At 40.6% G+C, this 23,956-nt stretch overlaps 1 protein-coding gene across 1 annotated transcript in view; it reads left to right on the top strand.

Annotated features, from left to right (window-relative positions):
* The window catches only part of LOC116510773 (protocadherin alpha-C2-like), a 64,066-nt gene extending 41,052 nt beyond the window's left edge, over positions 1–23,014 (top strand). Inside the window, 4 exon segments of the mRNA XM_032220421.1 lie at positions 370–428; positions 3,745–3,833; positions 22,595–22,657; positions 22,660–23,014. Of these exon segments, the coding sequence (XP_032076312.1) occupies positions 370–428; positions 3,745–3,833; positions 22,595–22,657; positions 22,660–22,904 (456 nt within the window). The 3' untranslated portion in view covers positions 22,905–23,014.
* Positions 23,015–23,956: the final 942 nt, after the last annotated feature.

Below are 23,956 nucleotides of genomic sequence, written 5' to 3'. Positions count from 1 at the left end.
TGCATCGAAAACATCTTCTCCCGGCCCTCCAGAAGGCCAAAAATCAGCTTGAGCTGACAGCTCGTGTGCCAGCAAATATGGTGCCATAGATTCGTCATCACAGGATAAAATGCTGATTGATCTTTTTAAAATTATTTTTTTTACCAATTAAATATAAAAGCATTTTAAAAACATCTGTTTTTCTCTGTTAAATGAATTGGGGATGAGGGGATTGCAGATTTTACTGCATTCAACTAAGTAAGTACATTTATTTGATCTTTTGGGAAAGAAAAATTGAAACAAGTGATCAAATTGAAGTGTGTTGTACATGGCCTTTAAAGCATGTTGAGGAAAAATTAACACTGATATGTGTTTCTTTTCACTTTGCAGCCAAAACCACCCAATCCTGATTGGCGTTATTCTGCATCTTTACGAGCTGGAATACAAGGGTATGTACAATAACAACATTTTTGGGCTATTGTGTTGCTTTAAATGAAATAATTCTCTAGGTAGTTCTCCTATCTGTGGTTCTCTGGAAAAGTTTGGAAAATTAGAAGTGTGCACCAATCATCAGATTCAATACAAATGTAAAATATAATAGTTTGGAAACATATTTAATTTGAGGCTACCTAATTCAGAATTAAGAAATCTGACTAACATTGAAGTCAAGAATGCTGTAGGAGAGCTTTGTTAGTCCTGTTAGTGGCAAAAAATCAGATGGAGGTGCTACAAGATTGCTTCTTAAGTCAACAACAGTGTTTTCCCCCCTGAGTTTTAAAACAAAAGTAGCTAAAATACCATTCTGCATGGATTAATCCTGTACATTTCAGATGAATAGCTTGTAGCAAATTTTATAAAACACAGTGTTTAAAAAACAGTGTCATTTTATAAACACAACAAAGAGCATAGAAGATGACCAATAGATTGTAAAATGTACAAGCAACAGCCTTGTGAAAGAGGAAGGATTCTTTATTTTCTCTTTATGTGTAATCTTTTGTATTTGTGTGAAAATAAGAAATATCAAGATACAAGAAAGATGCTTGCTTCATTCTCCACTGGCACGTGTAGGGCAAGAAAAGTGGTTTATGGGACTACTTCCAACTTCGTGAGATTTTTTTTTTTTTTTTTGCGAGAAGTTGGAAAGTATTTTCTGTATTTTTTCTACCATAGTCTCTGTTCTGACCCCCCTCGTCCCACACCAACACACACTCCAAGCCAAAGATAAGTTACGGCACTTAATTAACAGACAGACAGGTCCTTGGCAGCAAACCGGCACAGACAAGCTTGGGCAGCAATCCAGCACAGATAAACCGTGGCAGCAATCCAGCCTGCCAAGCTCACAATAATGTTCTCCGACATTAGTTCCTGCGTTGACTTCTGCAAAAGGGCGTGTGCACAAGCAGTCCTTTTATAGTCTGGAGAGGAGCCTAATTACCACCAGCTGGGTGCAATTACCTCCTGTAATTGCGTAATTGTTCCTTATGCCTATTAGCTCTCCGGTGCCGGGCATCTAAGAACAACTCCCTTGGCTCCTCCCCACTGCTGACGTCCGGATCACACTCCCTTGTCTCCTCCCCACTGGTCCAATACTCAGGCACCTCCTGGTGGCCAACCAGCCTCTCTGCGCCCTGCTTGGAGTTGGAACCCTGTCCAGGGTCCTCCAAAGCCGACATAGGGCCCCTCGCTGTCAGAGTCTGGTGGCACCTCCAACGGCAGCTGCTGGGCCACAACAGTCGCACAGACTATTTTCTTGTTCTGCACATGCAGCAGAGAATGAGGCTGGAAAGCAAGTTAGTGAAGGGATGTGGCTGCCTTGGAGGGGGTGGGGTTATGTGAGGTTGTGTGTGTGTGTGTGTGTGTGTGTGTGTGTGTGTGTGTGTAAGAGGGAGAGAGAGGTCCAATCCAATCTCGGAGAATTACTATATACCAGGGCTGGCGGCATTATACTCTCTCTGTCTCTCTACATACACAGAGGTTTGATCTTTCACTCTCTCTCCCTTCCTTCCTTTCACTGTGAGGTTTTGCGTGGAGGAGCAGATTGCTTCCTGCAGGATTGGCCTCAGCATCCCCTTCGGATGACAAACAGAAGAGCTTTGCTCTTTTTCTCCAGGTCCTTTGAAATCCCCCCCTCCTCGCTTTCCTGCCATAAAATTCTGGGCACTGGCAGTGGGGCTGCTTCATCCTTTCCACGGGATGGCCTTCCCCTCTCCCTGCACAGTCCCCAGGGAGGGAGAAGGGATGAGAGAGGAATGGGGAAGAAATAGAAAGGACATCCGGACTCGCGACACTTTGATTTGTGTGCACGTTGTGTCTCCTGCGAGGCCTCATAGAGAAGCAGTGCTGAGAGAGCGAAGAGCCCCCACGAGGCCAGAGCAGTCAGTGTTCAGCAGCCAGCTAGCAGCAAGACCAGCAAGCAGGGCAGGCAAAGGCCAGGGCACACAGAGAACCTGGCTCATTGCAGCCGCAGGCAAGCAGGTAGTGAGATGGAGAGGGTGGGGCCAGTGGGCTTTGTGCCTCCTGCACCTGAAAAATAATAAGACCTCCCCGAAAATAAGGCCAAGCCCTTATTTAGGGGATCAAAAGAAAATAAGCCCCTGTCTTATTTTTGGGAAAACATGGTAGACTTTGAAGATAATGGTTACAAATGTGATGTTTATATGATGTTTTAAATTTGATATTATTAACTAATTATAGACAAAAAGGAACAGATCATTTAATTAAATAACAGAAAATGTTTAATAAGGATAAGTGAAGATAATAGTGAATAGACTTTGAGAATAATGGTTATAACTATTGTCTGTATAAGATTTATTATTTGTATTTAAAAGATTGTACCCAGACAGTACACTGCCATTGTGGTTATGGAAATTTTATATATAATAAAGGAAATTGCATAATAAATAATAATAATAATTTAAAAAAATAACAAGAAATATACTGTGCTAGAAATTTGAAATGCTTCAGATCTTTGGAGACATGGTATTTTCATAAATGAAAACCAGTTTTACGGATTTTTATTTTTGTGGTCTGACAGCTTTTATTTCTGCTGGGATGCAAGCTAGGTCTCTCCCTCTCTAATTTTCCGATGAAGCTTAAGACGATTGAAATTGTTTCAGCCTGTTTAATTGAACCACCATTTAATGCACTTCCAGTTTCAAATTCCTTGAAAGCACTTTGAAGGTAATCTGTAATAGCCTTTGAATCTGCCATTCTTTAAATGCTGGAACTGCTGGTCCTGCAGAAAAAATCCTTCAGCTCCACTCTGCCTAAAATGAAAATTATTGCACACCCCCTCCCCATTTTTATTGCATGCATTTGTCTGGTATAACATACAAAAATAACTCTTGTGAGGGGAAATTACCAAACCAAGGCACCTTTCCATTTGAAAGATCTGAATCCCAGGAGTCAGAAAAGTTGGTGAGGGAATAGTTCTTGCAAGTTGGGAAATGTGCTCGCTACATGCTCTAGAGCAGTGGTCTCCAACCTTGGCAACTTTAAGACCTGTGGACTTCAACTCCCAGAGTTCCTCAGCCAGCAAAGCAGCCCAAAGAGCTTTGGCAGCCCAAAGCAAAGCTGGCTGAGGAACTCTGGGAGTTGAAGTCCACAAGTCTTAAAGTTGCCAAGGTTGGAGACTACTGCTCTAGAGCTTTGGTGAAAGTGATCAGCTGTTGATTCAAAGAGTTACTGAGTACAGATTGGTTATTTATATTAAAAGGAACTCTTTTTTCTGAGAGGTGTGTAATTTAAACTTTGTGATTTGTTTAGTGCTGTACATATGGAAGAGGCAGGAGGCCTGCGTGTTGGATCAGGAGCACCTGAGCAACAGTGGCCAACAGTATCCAGTGCAACAACTGGTAAGGAAATAACAGTATGATTGATTTTGTATGTATGTATATGTATGTGTGTGTGTGTGTGTGTGTGTGTTATATTTGTGCTGATAAATAAATAAAGGGAGACTATTTATCAGCACAAATATAACACAAATATAACAAAGGCAACAGTAAAAATATTGGGTTTCTGTCGTGATGGACTCTTGTGATGAGCCGATTGACAGATAATGGAAGCAGTTAGCTTCCTCCCATAATTGGGGCTTACCAGGGGTTGTGACACTATATATATATATATATATTATATATATATATATATGTGTGTGTGTGTGTGTGTGTGTGTGTGTGTGTGTGTGTGTGTGTGTGTGTGTGTGTGTGTGCGTGCGTGCGCGCGTGCGTACATACATACATTTATTTTAGAGTTACAACCCCGGTATGCCCAAATATTTAATATATTATTTAGTGTCACAACCCCTGGTAAGCCCCAATTATGGGAGGAAGCTAACAGGAAGCTATATATGTGTGTAGTATTTGTGCTGATAAATAAATAAAGGGAGACTATGTATGTATGTTTGTGTGTGTGTATATCACACATATACTACATACATACATACATACATACATACATACATATATATATATATATATATATATATATTATATATATATGCTACTGTAAAGAGTACTTTTGAACTGATTTAGAAAGCATACACTTGTTTGTTCATAAATGAATAACTACAGGTGGTCCTCGATTTATAACCACAATTGAGCCCAACATTTCTGTTGCTAATCAAGACAGTTATTAGGTGAGCTTTGCACAATTGTGTGATCTTTCTTGCCACAGTTGTTAAGTGAATCACTTCAGTTGTTAAGTTAGTAATTATTGGTTATTAAATTAATTAAATTAAAGATTGAAAAAAGTGATCACATGACCCTAGGACATTGCAACTGTTAAAGCATCTGAATTTGGTCATGTGACCATGGAGATATTACAAGAGTCGTAAGTGTAAAAAAATGGTCATAAGTCACTTTTTTCTGTGCCATTGTAACTTCAAACAGTCACTAAATGTTGTAACGCAAGGAACAGGGTAGGAGATAATAGGTAGTAGATACTGGCTGAATGAAGTCTCACTATCTTATTAGCTGATAATTTGGGGAGATTCAGTACTGGAATTTTGGCTTGAAGGAAACATTTTTATGGTTGGTAAATGTATTTGATTGAAGACCCCCTTCTTAAAATTAGCATTTCATTTCTTAAATGTGAAAAAATTATTTTGTGAAATGAGCCAAAATAATACAATATTACAAATAATTGTAAGTTGGATTGGATTGGACAGAAATATTTTCTTGTTTTATTAGCTCAGGTGGAAACATTTCCCTCATGTTAGAAAAGATTTAAGGGCACGGGAGTGTGACGTTACCATTGAAATATAACTTGATTTGTTTCAAATAAATGCAGGGCAATTTGAACATTACTAACCTAAACTCATTTTAGAGCATTACTACATATAGTGTTTAGCTATCATTATCCTTAATCTCTAGTCATGTGAAGGTAGGAGTTGGAATCCAGTCACATGGGAACCATAGGTTCCCCATTGACATTTTACAATTTTTGGAGATGATGCAAATTTAGATGTGTAGTTTAGAGGTAGTATTAAGCCGGTTTGCATCGGTTCGGGCAAACCAGTAGGGGAAATTTAATCTGGTTCACCAAACCAGTAGCGACCTCTGTCTGGCCCCGCCCACCGGTCACCACTCGCTCGCCCTGCCCACCTGGTTGCTCGTTCACCCTGCCCACCAGCTCAATGCTCGTCCTGCTCACCTACTTGCCCCGCTCTTCTCAGCCCTATAAATGTTCCCTTCACCATGCGGCCCAGCTAATTGCCTCGCCAGTTACCTCTGCGCATCACCCGCTCTGCTCAGCTTACCAAAAGTAAGCATGCCACCCGCTTGCCCTTTGCCTTGGTTCGGTGGCCGGGGTCCAGATACTCACCATTCCCTGAGGCCCTGGAACCTCCACCTGCTTGCCATTTACCTTGGCCTGGGCGGGGAATGTGCCATTCCCTGGCTCTGGCCTTCCTGAGGCCTCCTCCTGTACGCTGCCTACTCTCCCTTTGCCGGTCCTGTTTCCACTCCTTCAGAGGCCCCGGCCCTAGAGCCGCTTCCTCCCCCACAACTGCCTCTTTCTTCAGGATTACCTTTGTCCTCAGCAGCTGGTCCAGACTCTGGAAGGCAAGCTCTTTTCGATGCAACAGAGAAGCCTCACAGCCGCTGTTACTTTGCCAGCCGCTTCCCAGCATGGCAGCTGGCTGAATGTGCTGAAAAAGTCGCTGCCACTGCTGCCCTGTTCTTCACTGGGAAATGGACAGGGGCCTGGGAAGGAAGCCATTCCACCACCACCCCTGACAGCCGGACAAACCTAGGCAAAAAAACCAGCCCTCTCTGGTGCCTAGCTTCTACAACAGCGGGCTTAGAAAGGGCAATTGTGAACTTCCCCCTGCATCAAGCTAGACTGGGAAGGTAGAGCACAAGCAGCAGGAGGAGGAAAGCTGGGCAAAGAGGTGAGCAAAGGGCATTCACAGCATGCCATAGCATAAGCACTTTCCCTCAGCCTGACAGACTTTCTAAGGGAGGGAGAGAGGGAGCAAAGGAGGGAGGGAGGGAGGGAGGGGAGAGAGAGAGAGAGAGGAGAGGGAGGGGAGAGAGAGAGAGAGAGAGAGAGAGAGATCCAATCCAACCTTTCTCTTCTCTCTCTCTCTCTCTCTCACACACACACACACACACACACACGTATGTGCACGCACACGTGCACGTGCACACAGACACAGGTTGGATCTTTGTTTTTTCTTTTTTCCCTCCTGCCCAACCCACTGGAGGCCCCTGGATTCCCTTCCCAACCCCCCCTGGCCCATACAGGCACTACCCACGCGACTGACATAATGTTGGCCACACCCATTCAATCCATCACCACCCAGGCATGCCCACCCAGCTACTCATTAGGAAGAACCAATTGTTACATTACTGCAATCCCATCACTGAACAGGGAGATTTGTGTAGGACAGAAGTACAATGGGTGAACTAAATTGCTGTACTTGTTTCAGCAGAGGATAAAAAACAGTTTGATCTGGAACCAGAAAACTGGGTAAATATTGCCTTCTTATTGGGCTAGGGGTAGGCTAAGAATGTTATCCATGTCTGCTCTCCCAAAATGGTGGCCTGTTCTTGTGCAAAGTGTGGATCAGTCATTTGTCTCTCATTAAAATGCATCTTCCGCCATTTTTATTTCCTGCTGAACTGGGAGCAATATTGGCTGAATGATTGCAAAGAACAATTAAACAATTGCCTTACCTTGAACAGGCAAGATGAAGACTATTGATCTAAAAATGTCTTATTTGGATCTTTTAAGCCAAATTGTCAAGTAGTTGTCATTGGAAATAATATGGGAAGTTAGATCTAGCATGTTATACTCTATTTTTCTTTAATTGAGGCAATTTTACTGATATGCTATTTATGCATCATTTGAAAATATACTTATGGGTTTCAGAATTTCTGTGGTTCTTTCTATTTATTGGCACCATATAAATGAGGTGATGAATAAAGTCAGGGAATTATCAAACTGTGAATAACATCAGAACAAAGAATCATAATTCTGAACTAAAATCTTTAATCAGAATTAGAAATTTGCTTCATTTAATTACATCTGTTTAAATGTCTTGGAAATGTATTAGAACATAAAGTATAGAATAGCATGGTTGGTGGAAGACTTCTACTCCAACCCTCTGCCATCTGGCTACTACCCGGGGAGGGCCTTCTCTGTTGCAGCTCCGGCCCTTTGGAATGAACTCCCTGCGGAGATTCGGACCCTCACCCCTCTCCAGGCCTTCCGGAAAGCTGTCAAAACTTGGCTGTGCCGGCAGGCCTGGGGTTGATGAGCTCCCCTCCCCTCTCGACTTGTATGGCCGTATGACTCTTGTGTATTTTAATTATATGTATTGTGTTTGTATCCCCTTTCCTCTTTTGAGTTGTTCGCCGCCCTGAGTCCCTCCCGGAGAAGGGCGGCATACAAATAAATTAAATCTGAATCTGAATCTGAATCTCTGTTTAAGCAGGCGAACCTATACCATTCGGGAAAATGGCTGTCCAATCTCTTCTTAAAAATCTCCAATGATGGAGTATCCATAACTTCTGGAGATAAGCCATTCCACTGATTGATTGTTCTCACTATCAGGAAATGTCTCCTTAGTTCTAGGTTGTATCTCTGCTTGATAGGTTTACATCAGGGATGGGTTCCTGCAAATACTACTGCCGGTTCGCTCATATGCGTACCACACGTGTGCATGCGCAGCACAATTAAAATTGTGCTGTGCATGCGCAGAACCAAAAAACAAGATGGCGCTGCCCGGAAAACCGGTTCGGGGCCGTGGCAGGCCTGGGTCGCTGCTGGTTCCAGCGACCCAGGCTGCCAAACCACTACCGGTTTGGCCGAACCGGTCCGAACCAGTAGGAACCCACCACTGGTTTACATCTGTTATTCTTGTCCTGCTGTCAGGTGATTTGGAGATTACAATATCCTCCTCTTCTCTGTGACAGCCTCTTATTAGAAGATAGCTATCATGTAACTGCAACCTTTCTCTTCAATAGGCTAGACATATCTAATTCTCTTAACCATTCATCATACAATTTAGCCTCCAAACACCTTATCATTTATCGCTCTTCTCTGCATTCTTTCTAAAGCTCAGCATCTTTTTGTATCATACCAACCAAAACTGGATACACTGTTTCAAGAATGACTTTAGTAGCCTTATCGTTTCTTATAATCTTGATGCTGTCCCTCTGTTGATGCAATCTAAGACAGTATTGCCCTTTTTGGCAGCTGCCATACACTGCTAGCTCCTACTTAAGTGGTGCTCCACTTAAGTGGCACAAAGATCCCTTTTACAGTCATTACTGCTGAGCCAGGTACCATCTTCTTTATACCTGTATGTTTGGTTTTTCCTATCTAAGTGCAAAACCTTTCTCATCACTGAATGGCATCTTGTTGGATAGGGCCCAATGGTCAAGTCTGTCTAGATCAGTGTTTCTCAACCTTGGTGACTTTTAAGTCCTGTGGACTTCAACTCTCAGAATCCTGGCTTGGGAATTCTGGAAGTTGAAGTCCTTAAAGTCACCAAGGTTGAGAAACACTAGTCTAGATTCTCTTGAGTCTATCTTCTAAAATGTTGGCAATTCCCCTTAGCCTGGTGTCATCTGTAAATCTGACAAGTTCCCCTTCTATCTCCCCATCAAAATTTATGAAAACTCATTTATGAAGTTATTGAACAGTACTGATGCAGAATTCATTTACCTACCCAGAGGCTTTGGTGATAAGTATTATAGATATCTAATTTATTCATTGGAAAAATTCAGGGACTGGGTGTTTTTTTTTCCATAATGGAATGAAATTTGCAGGAAAGAGCAAAATGTGAGTGGCCAGTTCCGCTAAATAAAAGAGCAAGTTTGTTCTAGCACTTAAGGTGCTAGGCTGGAAACCAGAGAACTTCAAGTTCTAATCCCGCTTTAGGAAATCTTGGGCCAGTCACTCTCAGCTCCCCCATTTTTGTTGAAAAAAAGGGATGAGTAAGGAGTAGGAGATAGCTCCCTGCCTTGAGCTATTTATGAGCATAATAAAGATGGAATCTAAATAAAATAATGAAATAACATTAAAATAAATTTGAGATAGTCCCTAGCAATCTGACTTTTAAATGTGCCATGTCTCTTTGGTTTTTTGATGGAAATTGTTTAGAAAAACCTGATCATTATGAACGGAATAATCACTTCAAATTACAAAATAATCATTATGGAATATTGAAGCACTTGCTTTAGAAGTCTAATCTAAATCTCTGTTATAATTACTGTTAAATGGAGTGTAATGAATTTACTATGATAATAGCTTCCTAGACTGAGCAATAATTCAGATATTTCAGAAGGCTTGGTTGAGGGAAACTGTTTTTCTTTTCAGTTTGTATTCTCCCTCTCTTGAAAACCATATAAAGCTTGACAATAATTGACTGACCTTTCTGTAACCCCAGAGTTGAAATGGAGTGATGCCTAATCTGTGCCAAAGAAGCCACTCTAGTTTGAACCTTAAGCTTCATTCCAATCTAATGCACACTGCTAATATGAAATAAGTAGAACATTTTGTTTGGAGATAATGAGACAAGAAGAGGCTTGGAAACTGTTTAGAAATATTATTTCATAATATTTTAGATATTATTTCAATATTATTTATTGAAATAGAAGCATCACACAGATGGTCTTCCGTGAGGACAGTGAAAACCTAACTGATGGCAGGCTCTAACCTTTGGCATCCTTGCCATGAAAGCTGATCCAGATGGTTTACAGATGAGAAATTCCATGTAATCCCATAAGCATCTATATGACCTCAGGGCATCTGTCAGTCACGGAACAAGACATGAGATCACAAGAGAGAAGAAACTATCTGCTTTTAAAAAGGGTCCTCTTTTTTAGGAAGGCTGAGTGAATAGATTGCAGTGTAATACGTTTAGCTACTTTTCTGTTAATTGCAATGTTTATTACTTTTTTATATGCAACTAGTTTTTATGGAAAATTTAATCCAGAAAAGGCTTAGAAAAAGACTATTTTTAATATTTGCAGAGAAAATCATCCAATGATTTGCATATTGCCCATGTACTACACACACACACACACACACACACACACACACACACACACACACACACACACTCCCAGCTATGTTTATGCTCTGCAAGCTTTTCAGAATTAATGCAGACAATATATGACTTCTTTGTAACAATAAATATTCATCATATCAGCCAGAGGAAAAAACAGCAACCAGCATAACAATGAAAGATAGGAAAATCAGGTTCTTGCAATTTCCTGCCAGCTCGCCTCCTCCCCTGTGATTTAAAAATGCCTTTCATATTGGCATATTTTCAAATGGTTATGGCTTAACCTAATATAATTCTAGATGGTAAGAAGATGATAGCCTTTTGGAGCTATAGCAACAATATATGAGACAGAGAAGAGATACAATGTAATGACTTGAAAAAAGATGTGGAGACGTGCATTCTGGAATAAAATCAATGAACTAAAGAATATATCTGCTTGGAATGGCAGTTACATGGTTCCTGATTCTTTCAGATTTTGAAAAGCTCAATCTTTTTAAACAGAGAAAGGTATTCATAGAAAACCAGAGGGATCTGAAGCAGAATTTCTGTGCTGCAGCCTCACCTTATTTAGGAAATAACAGACTGGATTTACGATTGTGCAGAGATGATAAGTGTATGCCCTGTTCCACCTCCAAGAGAAAGTTTCAGGAGGGAGGGAGAGCAACAGGGGAAAAATATATATTTCTGGCGTTGCTCCCACAACCCTGCAGTCCTAACCCTCTGCTTCTTGCTTTGCTCTTTCTTTGATAAGCAGCCATCTTGAGGTAGGGTTTCCAAGGCTGGGCTGCAGAAATTCAAACTACATAGCATCAAGTAGCCACAAAGAGACATAGAGGTCTGTAACTCTTTGCTGCCTGTTTTTGCCCAATTTGTACTTTTTTCAAAACAGATAATTAATGAATCTTTTCTGGGCTATCTATTCATTCTGGTTTTTTAAAAATCCCTTCCCTTCTCCTATCATTCTTCCCTCATCTTTTCTGCTGATTTTGTGAATAAAGTAGTTAGCTAGAATGTGCCACATAAAAAAGATTATACTAAAGTAATTGTGTTGTTAGCACATAAAAGCAGGATCAGGTACATGATCTCAGCTATTGTGAGCAATTTCATCAAGGCTACTTCAGAGGTGGGTTGCTCCTGGTTCGGTAGTTATAATTGGAAGTGGATCACCGAACCAGTAGTGACAGCTTGCTAGCCCACCCCCTAACCAGCCCACTTTGACACACGCCCTGCCTCACCTTCGCCACATGCATCCACAGAACTGTCGCCTGCCTACACTGGTAAGCATTTCCACTAGCCTAGCTTCCCTCCTTCCCACTGGCCAGCGTCTCCCAAAGCCACTGCCAATGCCACCATGGCGGGGATGGGGTAGCATGCTGGAGAGGGCAGTGGTGGCAGGAGAGGGCGGCACCCCAAGTCCTGGGATGAGAAACCGGAAGAGACGCCTCCCTTGTGCTCTATTTGCTCCCCGCTGGAAATGTCTGGATATAGTTTGGATCTGGGGCCCGCCAAGAAGCCGCTCAGCTTCATCAAATTCCTACAATGCGTAAGTTGAGCAGTGGCAATGGGAGGCACCCAGCCAAGGAGGGCGCAGGTGGCTGCACAGAGCCAGAAAAAATGATAAGTTTCCTAGAAGGAATTGAAGCATTCAACTTTGCAGCCAGTGGGACTCAAAACCAGATTGCATGCACATGTTTGTGCCCTGTAGTCACATATGGTGCTCCCACCCCAATGGGTTCCCCTTTTGTGTCCGTTTTCGTGCCTTTGGTTGGAACAGAGCACAGAGCCAGGATGCCAAGCAGGGCCCGCTTCCCTCCACCTGAAGGCATGAAAACGGAACGCAAAAGGAGGAACCTGGGGTGGGGGCATTATGTACGATTGCAGGGCACAAGTGCACACATGCAATCTGGTGTCGCCCCCCCACCCTGGGTTCCTCTTTTGCGTTCTATTTCCGTGCCTTCGGGTGGAGCAGAGCGCAGAGCCAGGATGCCATGTAGGGCTTGCTTCCCTCCACCTGAAGGCATAAAAATGGAATGCAAAAGGCGGAACCTAAGGTGGGGTGGGGACAGCATCAGATTGCATGCACTTGCTTGTGCCCTGCAGTCATGCGTGGTGGTGAGCAAAGTGAGAGCCTGCAAATGCCGACAGCACTTCTCTATTGGTGGGGTAGGGAGTTTTGACATCCAGGCTCTGTGATTTCCCATGACTCCCATCGCGCCTGGGGGTGTTTTGGGGGGGTTGCAGCTGGTTCCTCCTACCCCCTTCTCCTGAGCCAGGATCGGGCAAACTTTCCTCCCTCCCCCTGCCCTGCTTGCACAGTTCAGCACCTCCATCAATGATGTGCGGTGAGTTTTATGGCTGGTGAGGCAGCAATTTTTTTAGACTTGTGGATTTCAACTCCCAGAATTCCACAGCCAGGCATGCTCAGTTCTGATTTAAAGCGACAGCATTTGTTTTTCTCCTTTGCTAATAAGTTTCTTTCTTTTTTTTTTCTTCTCACATACATACAAAGTTGCACCAGGATTCAGAAAATTTAGGTTTTCCTCCTCAGCACATGTTAGCATACCACTAGCAGCATTTTGGCTGTCAGGTGTAAGTAGAAATGGAAATTCATTCTACTGAAAATATTGTTTTTGCTTATGATTGGATAATTAAAATTTCAGAAGACCCAAAGGCATAGTATTAAGAGTGTTACATAGTGCATAAACTAAAGAACTGTCTCAATATGCTCCCTCCCCCCTCTCTCAAACACACACACACACACAAAGTTGCACCAGGAGGATGAAGTTTGAATTCCTCGCCCTCCCTCCGACCCACATGTACCTTTTCCAGCTGTTTCAGAGAGGATTTCAACTCTACTCTTGCCTGCCATCATGAAAGAAAAAAAATGTAAAAGGAAAAAGGCAAGAGCTGAGGTCAGGCTGAGCTAGTTGCTGCCAGAGTCACCATGTGAATGACTCTGCTTAACTGTTTGAAAAAGCCTCTTAAAAAACGCCCTCTACATGAGGCAGGAGAACAACATGCCTCATCTATGTCAGGAATTTTTCGGCTTTTAACCCTTGCTTAGCTCTGCTCGAGTGATCATAAAGTCAGACAAGATGAGGCACCTCATTCTCCTGCGGCCTCCTGTAGAGGGTACTTTTTTTAGAGGCTTTTTTAAACAGTTAAGCACTAAGCAGAGTCATCCATGGTGACTCTGGCAGCAACTAGCTTAGCCTGACCTCAGCTCTTGCCTTTTTCCTTTTACATTTTTTTTCTTTCATGATGTCAGTGGTGAGGCTCTGTCTCCCCTGCCTCCCCTGATTGCATTTCCCTGACCTCCACCTACATTTTTTCCTATCTCCCACCCTTTCCTTCCCATTGTTCTCTTCTCCCCCATACTTACCTGCTGGATTTAAACACAGGCATGGCCTCCGGGCTGCAAAGTTGAATGCTTTGATTCCTTCTAGGAAACATATGGCTTTTCCATACCCTAAATCCTCTGGCAGTCTATTTTGGGGAGTTTTCCCTCTCTCTTCTCCCTCTTCCTCAGAGTCCCAAAATTTTTGCCACTGTTTCAGTGGCCGTGGCTTGGGGGTGGTGGTGTTGTCATGTGACTGAGTGTCATGTGAGTGATGCCAAGTTGGCCATGCCCATTCAGTCACATGCCCTAGCCACACCCACAGAACCAGTAGTAAAAAAAATTGAAACCCACCTCCTTGTATGTGAGGATGATCCTGGGAGACCAGGCAAAGAGATGCTGCTTAGGAAATGGTCAGATAAGAGAAAGCATAGCTTAGTGCATAGTGGCTGGAGCAAGAGGCTCAGGAGGGACCCTCTGTACATTATCAAATTGTAAAGGTGATGACAGTGGAAGCATTACACTTTCAGAATTGCAAGATTCTGTTAATGTAGCTTTTCAATAAGGTATATTTAGCTTATGTGGCTGGATTTCCTGTCTGGTCCACATACTGACACTCCCTTCTTCTTAAACAATGATGGAGGGGATTTTGCATCTTAATCTTCTGAATGGATATTTATATCAATAAGAAAAAATTAATATTGGGTTTTCTGAATATCACTAATCATATTTTTCAATGGAAAAATATTGAATTAATACAATGTACAGCAAAGGCTGAACATATTATGACATAATTTGAATATTAAAATAAGTTTAGAAACACTGGACTCTTTGGAAAGTAATATTAGCAAAAATTAAATGTTATATACAAAAGAATTTCTGTAGAAATTCATATTGAAACACAAAAAGAAATATAATATTTACTTATAGATGAATTAGTTACAATTGTTCTCGTACAAGAGGAATGCAAACTTTTAAATAATAGTCATGTCTTTATAATGTTCAAAAAACCATCCTTTTTCTTATTTTTCATTAGCATATTCATGTAGTTTTATGGCAATTCTGTAACACGTTTCACTCTGTTCCACGCAGCTTCCATGTTTCTTTTTCATTTTTTATTCATTCTGCAATATATTTTTTCCACCCAGGACTTGTATTTTCTATTCCTGCAGTCATTCTATTTTTACAGTGTTCTTTTTTTCCCCTTCTGTGCCCTTTTTTAACCCCACAAGACTCCCATGTCATACAACCCAAAATGATCTGTCCTACATTCAGAATTTTCCATCACCTTTGATCTTTTCACTCTTTTATTAAAATCAATCAAATGAATCATGTTTTTAGATTCATCTCCATTTCATTGTTATTCGTATGTTTGAGTAGACCTATGCTTAAACAACTGTTTGAAATAAATATTCCTTTTCTAAGCGAATAGTTGTCACATAATCATCATTCTCATTCATGCTTGGGTTTCCATTTGGCTGCATTTTTCTTGCTCTCCTGCACCATCCCAACCATACATGTCACTGGGCAAAATTCTATGCAACATGCTAGAATAATGGTATATTCCCACCTCCAGTCTTATAATCCAGCAAAATAGTATATATGTAGATTTAAAAAAAAACATAGAAACCATATCACAAAAATTGGAGATGTATAAACACTGGGGAATAAGCATTTTGTGTCATGTACTAGTTCAGGATGTACAGATATAACCTGAATTAATTCTTTGCCATTTATAGCCTAATGACAAACATAGAGCACTACTTAGTTTTTGTTTAATCCAAGTCTGTCAAGCACAAAGAGCTAATGCAAATAAGTGTACTTCTTTCAGTCTTTCCCATTTTGTATTGATTTGATTTTTAACTAATCAGCTATGGAAGATTACAAATTAATAGCAATAGCACTTAGACTTATATATCGCTTTACAGTGCTTTACAGCCCTCTCTAAGCGGTTTATAGAATCAGCCTATTGGCCCCAACAATTTGGGTCCTCATTTTACCCATCTCGGAAGGATGGAAGGCTGAGTCAACTTGGAGCCTGGTGAGATTTGAACTTGCAGGCAGCCGGCACTCTCACCAATGTGCCACTACAGGTCTTAATTCAAATGAAACAGCTTTGATCTTTGTGAGGTAGTTTTAATGTGCAGTAATATTCAACCTATTGGACACAAGCCTTTGTGGGCTAGAATCCAGTTTGATAAGATGCATGAGGTGGTTATTAATATAAAATTAATATAAATATAAATATATCATCTTAATTGTAATTTGGCAATTCAAATTATAGATTTCCAGGGCTTTAAAAAAAACATTACGGAAATGTTGGTTCTTTGAATTAGAGAAGATAAATCCCACCTTGTGAAAACTTAATATTTACCCGTAGCATCATTTTGACCCTTATTTGAATATTCTTAGAAGCAGTGTGAGATATTAAAACCCAAGTTTTATGCTCACAATTCAAAAGACAAGTCTGGTTCACAATTCAAAAGTTGTTATTGCAAAGAAATTGAATAAGCGGTTGCGATTGCGGCCTCCCAGATTCTTCCCCATGGCTTGAATCTAGGAGCGCAAAGACAGACTTCAAGTAATACAATTTATACCTTCTAAATCATTACGCTTGACGCCTAAGAAGAAGCCCTCCCCCATTTCTTATCTGTGCTTTTGTTATTTCAATTTAGGAGGGCGGTTGTTACCAGATTGGTGTGGTTGTCTGTATTTCAATGTCAAAGGAATTTTAGCAAGTCATCCTGTATTGACTTTATTGCTTATATTTTGTGCTTAAATTTACAATCAAGAAAAACAGCGCCAGAGTCTCACACCTTTGTGTTACATTTTACACTTCATATGAAAGAGCTAACTTATTATTTATTTCCTTCAAATCCAGCCTTGTTCTTTTTCTACCTATATTACTCTTTTATACTTGTATTAATTCATAACTCCCTATCGTTTCTTCGGACTCAGGTGGAAGCAAATTCTTATATTCTGATTCCTCTTTTTCTAATTTTCCCATTTTCATTATTAACATTGTCTCCTTTTTCCCACACCTGTGAAGTTGTTATTAGGGTCATACTCTTCATGGTCCTTGTTATTAACAGTTGTATGAGAGGAATTAAACATGATAGGAACATAACAGCCAAAAATCCTAATATTGCAAATGTCGCTGGTTCTTTCCAGTTTGTGAACCAACCACCAAACCAATTATTTAGCTAGCAAATATCTAAAACTAATCTATTCTGCATAATATAAGTCCGAGACTTTACACTCTCCTTAGCTAAATGTTTTAAAGTACTTATCATGTCATTAGTCAATACTTTCCAGCACTGGCTTTTAATTGAATTACCCTAGTTAAAATATATATTGGCTCTCTAGCTCCTAAGGTACCATCTTCTGCCCATGTGGGAGGTCCATAATGATTGATTACCTTCTTTGGAGTCCATTCATCATCTTTCCACTCTCCAAGCCTGTATATCCTTGGTTGTACAGAGCTTTTTTTTCAATTTCTACTTGATCAATCATCATATACCGTTAATTCCAGCAGTTGTTTTGTTCAATGGGGAGGAGAAAAAACGTGGTTTATTATTCCTAATATGCAGATCCAAAACTACCCCTTGGATAGAAACCCCATACACATATTTACCCATACCAATACATTCCTCCGGGCGCAATCGCATTTCAGGGTGTCATTTTCTGGATCCGTTAAGTAAGCCAGTTCAGTTATTTCACTTAAGGCTTCCTCCTTTGTGGTTCCACTTCCTCCCCCCAACTGCGATTTTCCATGTAGTCAAGCAATAATGTCCCCTACTGCTACCTTCTGTTTCCTCTTCATAACACCTTTCCTACTAAATTAGTAGTTAAAGCCCATGTTCCTTCTTTACTTTTCGTGAATGTTAAAGTTTATTGTTCCACATCTCTACCACTGTACCATGGTTTAATTCATGTGCTTCCTATGGCCACTGCTCTCCCATCCGATTTTTGTTCCTCCACACACAAAACAGTTCTTTACCGTAAGAGTTTTCTTTTCTTCAGCCATTGTACAAACATATTTACAACTCTCTTGGGGAATTCAGGGCAATTCTAATTTTTCAAATTCCTGGTATTATGACTAAATATACTTTTGTGTATTGGGTTTTAGTTTTGTGGATTCTATTTTCAATACTAGCAAACCTTATGGATCTTTTCCTTTCCATCTATTCCAATTCCAAATTCTTTATATTGTGTTCCATTCCCAGTGATTAATTGGTGTATAAACACCTTACACCCAACACACAAACACAATTGATACAATGAGAAGAAGAACAACATCCACAAGTACAATTACAAAACCAGGGACATCCGAGAGGGCACGCAATGGAATTTGTTCAATCATAGTTTTCTGCAGTTGAGGGAAGAGCATAGGCAACCACTCTGCTCTACATAGCAAAAACACAAAAATTAGTCCGAGTGCAAATATTACCCTTCCTATCGTAGCATGATTGTCCAACAGTCCAATTTAGTCCATTGAAACCTCAGCTTCAGTGGGTCTCCTTGGTGAGATTCCACCTTCCATTCCTTTAGGGCTGACACAAGGCCCCTCTCATTCAGAAGTAATGAGTCCCTTTTCAGCAGTCCGAATTGCAGTTTCAGTAGTTAGCAACACAATGTAAGATCCTTCCCCAAGTTGGAGTCAGTTTCTCATTTTCCAAGCTTTTATAAGTACTCACTGTCCTCCTTTATATTGGTGTACAGCAAAGTCCAAGGGTGGTGTTTGTGCATGAATGCCTTTCTGTTTTAAGAGAGAAAAACATCTGGACAGTTCCTGTACATATTTTCTAAACAGTTTGTCTTTTAATTCAATTTTTGGTAACCTTCCCTCCCCATATTTGGTATTCCAAATAACATCTTAAATGGTGATATTCCCCCTTCTTTCCTCTGGGTAAAGATATGTTCCAACAAAATTCTAACAGTAGTTTGCATTTCCATTTCTCCCACCATCGAGTCAAATGATCCACAATAACCACAAATATTTCATCTCCCCATCCTATTCTTCATCCTCATCCATCAGTCAATATACTGCTGTTCCTCTCTCTTTCTACTTTCCTTTGTGGCATAGTTTCTAAAAAATGTCCTGTCCTTTTCACATCTAAAACACTGAGTTCTTCCACTTTGTCCTGCCCACATTCCTCTTCCCCTGCCTTGCCACCTTCTTCTCCGTTATCCTCAATTTCCAAAGTCCCTTCTCTGTCTTTTCGGTCTCCTAACCTCTATCCATCATTACTCCTACAACTGACAACAACACTTTCTTATCCTCTCTTCTATCTTGTCCATCTCTATTCACATATACTTTCTGAGTTTCTGGCCACAATTTCCATTCACATTCCATCTTTTAGACGTTTTTTCCTAAAAGGCAACAACTTGTGATGCCCAAAACAAAGCATTCAAAATGTACTCAAACATAAAGACATTTAAGGAAGGGGAAAAATAGGGGTAAGAAAACAGCTTCAAAATAAAACAAACAATCTAAATGAAATACTTTGGGTCCATGCTCTGAAATATATTTGGATTAAACTTTTGTGTCAGTTCTCTGCTTTTAGTAAAATGTGAGTTAGGTTCAGATTCCATTCAGATGGAATCAAATTCTCATTAAGTAGGTTACAACATGTACAAATGCAAACAAAATCTTTCAAAATCATTTCTTTTTATATAGGTTTAGTTAACATCTTAAACCTCAAAGCTTTCCCAGAAAAAAAACAAAATCAAAAATATATTCAGAGCAGAAGAAAATATAAGAAAACCAAAACAATGAAAGGCAAAGCTACATGAGCAGTTCACCCCATTTGCCCCTCCGTTCTCGGACAGAAGGGTAAAGAAAAAAAAATTGTTAAAGGGAGCAGAAAAGCTGCACTCCCCCTTCCCTTTCCTGCTACTCACTCTTCAAATAAAAAAAAGTCCTTGAGTTAACAACCAACGTGGACAAGGGGAAAAAATTAATAGCCCACACAGGAATCTCACTCCTTTTTTCCCACTCTGTATTCTCTCAACAAATAATTTTCTCAGTTTCTTTAAGCGAAAGGTATCACAGTACATTCACACCAACTTTTACTCTCAACATTTGCACTGCAATCACTGCACTGCTTATGTAAACTAATTTCCCATGTAAAAATCCCATTTCATGCAAACCAATCATTACAATTGTTTCAGGTCTAGAAATGATTACACACAAACATATACACACCCATATACATCAACCCCCCATATTTCCAGCCTGTGGAGACGAAATTCCTTGTTCAATCGGCAGCTCATTCTTCAAGTAGTGGGAAAATTCAGGAAGTGATTTTAATCAAAAATGTGATTTTGGGCACTAATCACTGCCTGTTTCACACAGCTTCAGCCCAAACAGAGAATTTTTTTCCCCACAATTTGCCACCAGCCAAACATATCACACTCAATTCAATCCCATTCAATTCAATACAATACAATACAATACAATAACAGAGTTGGAAGGGACCTTGGAGGTCTTCTAGTCCAACGGCCTGCCTAGGCAGGAAACCCTATAACATTTCAGATAAATGGCTATCCAACATCATCTTAAAAACTTCCAGTATTGGGGCATTCACAACTTCTGGAGGCAAGCTGTTCCACTGATTAATTGTTCTAACTGTCAGGAAATTTCTCCTCAGTTCTAAGTTATTTCTCTCCTTGATTAGTTTCCACCCATTGCTTCTTGTTCTACCCTCAGGTGCCTTGGAAAATAGTTTGACTCCCTCTTCTTTGTGGCAACCCTTGAGATATTGGAACACTGCTATCATGTCTCCCCTAGTCCTTCTTTCTATTAACTAGACATACCCAATTCCTGCAACTGTTCTTCATATGTCTCCAGTCCCTAATCATCTTTGTTGCTCTTCTCTGCACTCTTTCTAGAGCCTCCTATGGCCACTGCTCTCCCATGTTTTGTTCCTCCACACACAAAACAGTTCTTTACTGTAAGAGTAAGAGTCTCCACATCTTTTCTACATCGTGGTGACCAAAACTAAATGCATTCAATTCTTCACACTATTATTCTAGATGCACATTTAAGAATTTTTTAACAAAAATCACATCAAATTGTTAAAAGTCAAATTATCAGAGCCTTCCCATTTAGACAGGCTTTACCTTTTTTATTACCTGCTAAACCCTGGGTAGGGAAAAACAATAAACTTTTCTTCTTTATTCTTAGTTCTTTCAGAATTTTCTAGCTCTTTTGAGAATGGTAAATTCTCAAGATCTTTATAACACTGCAGTATTTCTTTCCTTCTATTCCTAGGTCTTCCTACCAAACATAACAGCATAAGCTAACCATATCTTCTTTGGTCAGCCCCAACATATGGGTCTATTTACAATTCAGGATTCTTCCTAATATTTTAGTAATTTCTCAATTTTACTTGACATTATACCCATTGTTCTATCTCCTCAAGCAATTGATTGCTGTTACATATTTCTGCCCTGGGGTGAAACCTTCTATCTCTGTTGAATCTCCCAGCTTCTCTTTAAAGATCAAGATGTATAGAGACTTTCACATGTTGTTTGCACCTGGCCAAGGCTTTCACGCAAATTTGAACTCAACTTTTCTTTTTAAAGAAAACTTTTCAATGTGTCCCAGTGGGCTAACACAGCCCTAATTTTTTCTCTAGTTTCAAACAGTAGTTCCAAACTACTTAACCCTAAGTTTAACACAACAACTACAACTATTCCCCATTCTCTCGAGAGTTTCCCTACCTATGGTTTCCTGAGGTTCTCAATTTTACGGCCACCCCAAATCTATCACCAGTCCGCTTCCCTTCAGGCTGGTCTTCCCCCTCGCAGAAGTAAGGAACCACAACCTTTCAGGTTCGCACTTGCTCTGGACCACTAGTGTTCCCAGAACACAGTCCAGCACACACACACTGCCGTTATTGAAAAACCTCCCACAATCGCTCTCCTGACCACCCAGGTACAATTGCATGTTTCCCTCCTTCGGAGCAAAAGTTTCTTACCTGGGTCTGTGCACAGAGTTGCCTAATCCTGAGGTCTCAGTTGTTGACTCCCTCTGTTTCCTTTTGATAATGCAGACCAGAGCTGTCAATTTAGTTGGCTCGGGGCCCGCAACTGGAAGTTAAATCTCAAATAACTCTAGGCAGTTGAAATCAACAGGCCCGCCCCAGAATTACTGAGGATCACCCCCAATTGAAGCCCTCGAGCCCCACGTTGGCCGCCAAGATTGTGAGATATTAAAACCCAATTTTTATGCTCACAATTCAAAAGACAAGTCTGGCTCACAATTCAAAAGTTTTTATTGCAAAGAAATTGAATAAGCGGTTACAAGCGCGGCCTCCCAGATTCTTCCCCATGGCTTGAATACTAGGAGCGCAAAGACAGCCTTCAAGTATACAATTTATACCTTTCTAAATCATTGCCTAAAGAAGAAGCCCTCCCCATTTCTTAGCTGTGCTTCTTTTGTTATTTCAATTTAGGAGGCGGTTGTTACCAATTGGTGTGGTTGTCTGTATTTCAGTGTCAAAGGAATTTTAGCAAGTCATCCTGTATTGACTTTACTGCTTATATTTGTGCTTAAATTTACAATCAAGAAAAACAGCACCAAGAGTCTCACACCTTTGTGTTACATTTTACACTTCATATGAAAGAGTAACTTATTATTTATTTCCTTCAAGAGTACTAACAGGTGCAAGTTACCTGCATGTATTTCTAGCTGAATAATATTTCAATGCTTTATTGTATTGTATTATATTGTATTTCCTTTTTTTTCCCCTTAGAACCTGAAGCTGGTGAAGTGTCCCCTCCAGTGGGAGCTGGCGTGAACAGCAACAGCTGGACTTTCAATATGGGCCTGGCAATTCCAAGCAGCCAGGCCCAAGTGAGTTGCCAGACAAGTTCATTATCCCAGGATCCCCTGCCATCATCTCCATTCGTCAAGATCCACCAAATAGCCAAACTGATAAAAGTGACTTCATAACCTTTGGCAAGAAGGAAGAGACCAAGAAAAAAAAGAAAAAAAAGAAGGGAAACAAGGCTCAGGATAAAAAAGAAAAGACCAACAACACCACTGACAACAGTGATCAGTGAGGGGTTTATACTGAACAATCGATTAGCCAATTTTTGCAATTTGGAAGAGCTCTCCCATGTAGCAACTCCCAACTTCTTCCTACTGTTAACTAATTTTCTGTATGTGCAAGACTTCAAAATCTGCAGGGAATTCACAATGTCTTTTGCTTAACAGGTTTTTTCTTGAAAGCTTTATCACACCTGACATTAACTATTATTCTCTACCCTGTCTTATTTTCAGATTATTAAAAAAAGCAGATTTGTTTCTTTTCTCCTACTCTGGAAAAAGAAACTTTTCACAACATAGCCCAAGCAAAATTGGAGTCTGTAACCCTATCCTGATGACATATATGGGGGTGGAGAGTTAAACAGTTTTGTTATTGTGCACCCTGTAACTGACTGAAAACTCCTTGCACTGATGGCTGGCTGGGTGATGCAAGGTCAGGTTAATATGATGCAAAAGCACTCATAAAACATGAACAAATTACTTGTTAAATCAATGTGCCCGGAGATCTACCTTAAATTTGTGATTATTTTGTATTCCATCAGATTTATTCATGTATGTTGTGAGTGCAAGCTTTTCTATATTTTATATGCACACTCCAGCAAAAAAAAAACCAAGTTTACTCAGACAACTCATATGAGAAACCATGAGGTATGTCTGCTTCCAAGCCATTGACCTATTGCCGCAACAAGGCCTTTGATCTCCTAGCAAGGATGTCCCTCAGGGAACGTCTGCATGGCAACCTCCCAGATCCTTGACTCTCTAGTGTAGAGCTAACAAGGTGTGTGGAAAATCTCCCTCTTGGGGAAAAAAAAACACAAGTAACTTTGGAGAGTGGGGATTCCTTATTCCTATCTTGTATGCAGCTGTGTGGATAGAAGTGTCTATAATCCAGACAACTGAATGTCCCGCTGGGGACATTGTCCAAGGCTGTTATGAAACCACCATGCTGAAAAGCTCTCAGAGTTTAACAAAGGAATTAAGGGCTGGCATCTCAGGAATGTAAATGACTGTGATGTTTCCTTTATGCCCTTGTTTCCACTCTATTTAACATTCCTTTGCACAGAGC

Source organism: Thamnophis elegans, chromosome 6 (assembly GCF_009769535.1).
Source record: "Thamnophis elegans isolate rThaEle1 chromosome 6, rThaEle1.pri, whole genome shotgun sequence".
Classification (NCBI taxonomy): domain Eukaryota; kingdom Metazoa; phylum Chordata; class Lepidosauria; order Squamata; family Colubridae; genus Thamnophis; species Thamnophis elegans.
Note: the sequence above shows the minus strand (reverse complement) of the source record. Positions and strands in the feature narration are given on the sequence as shown.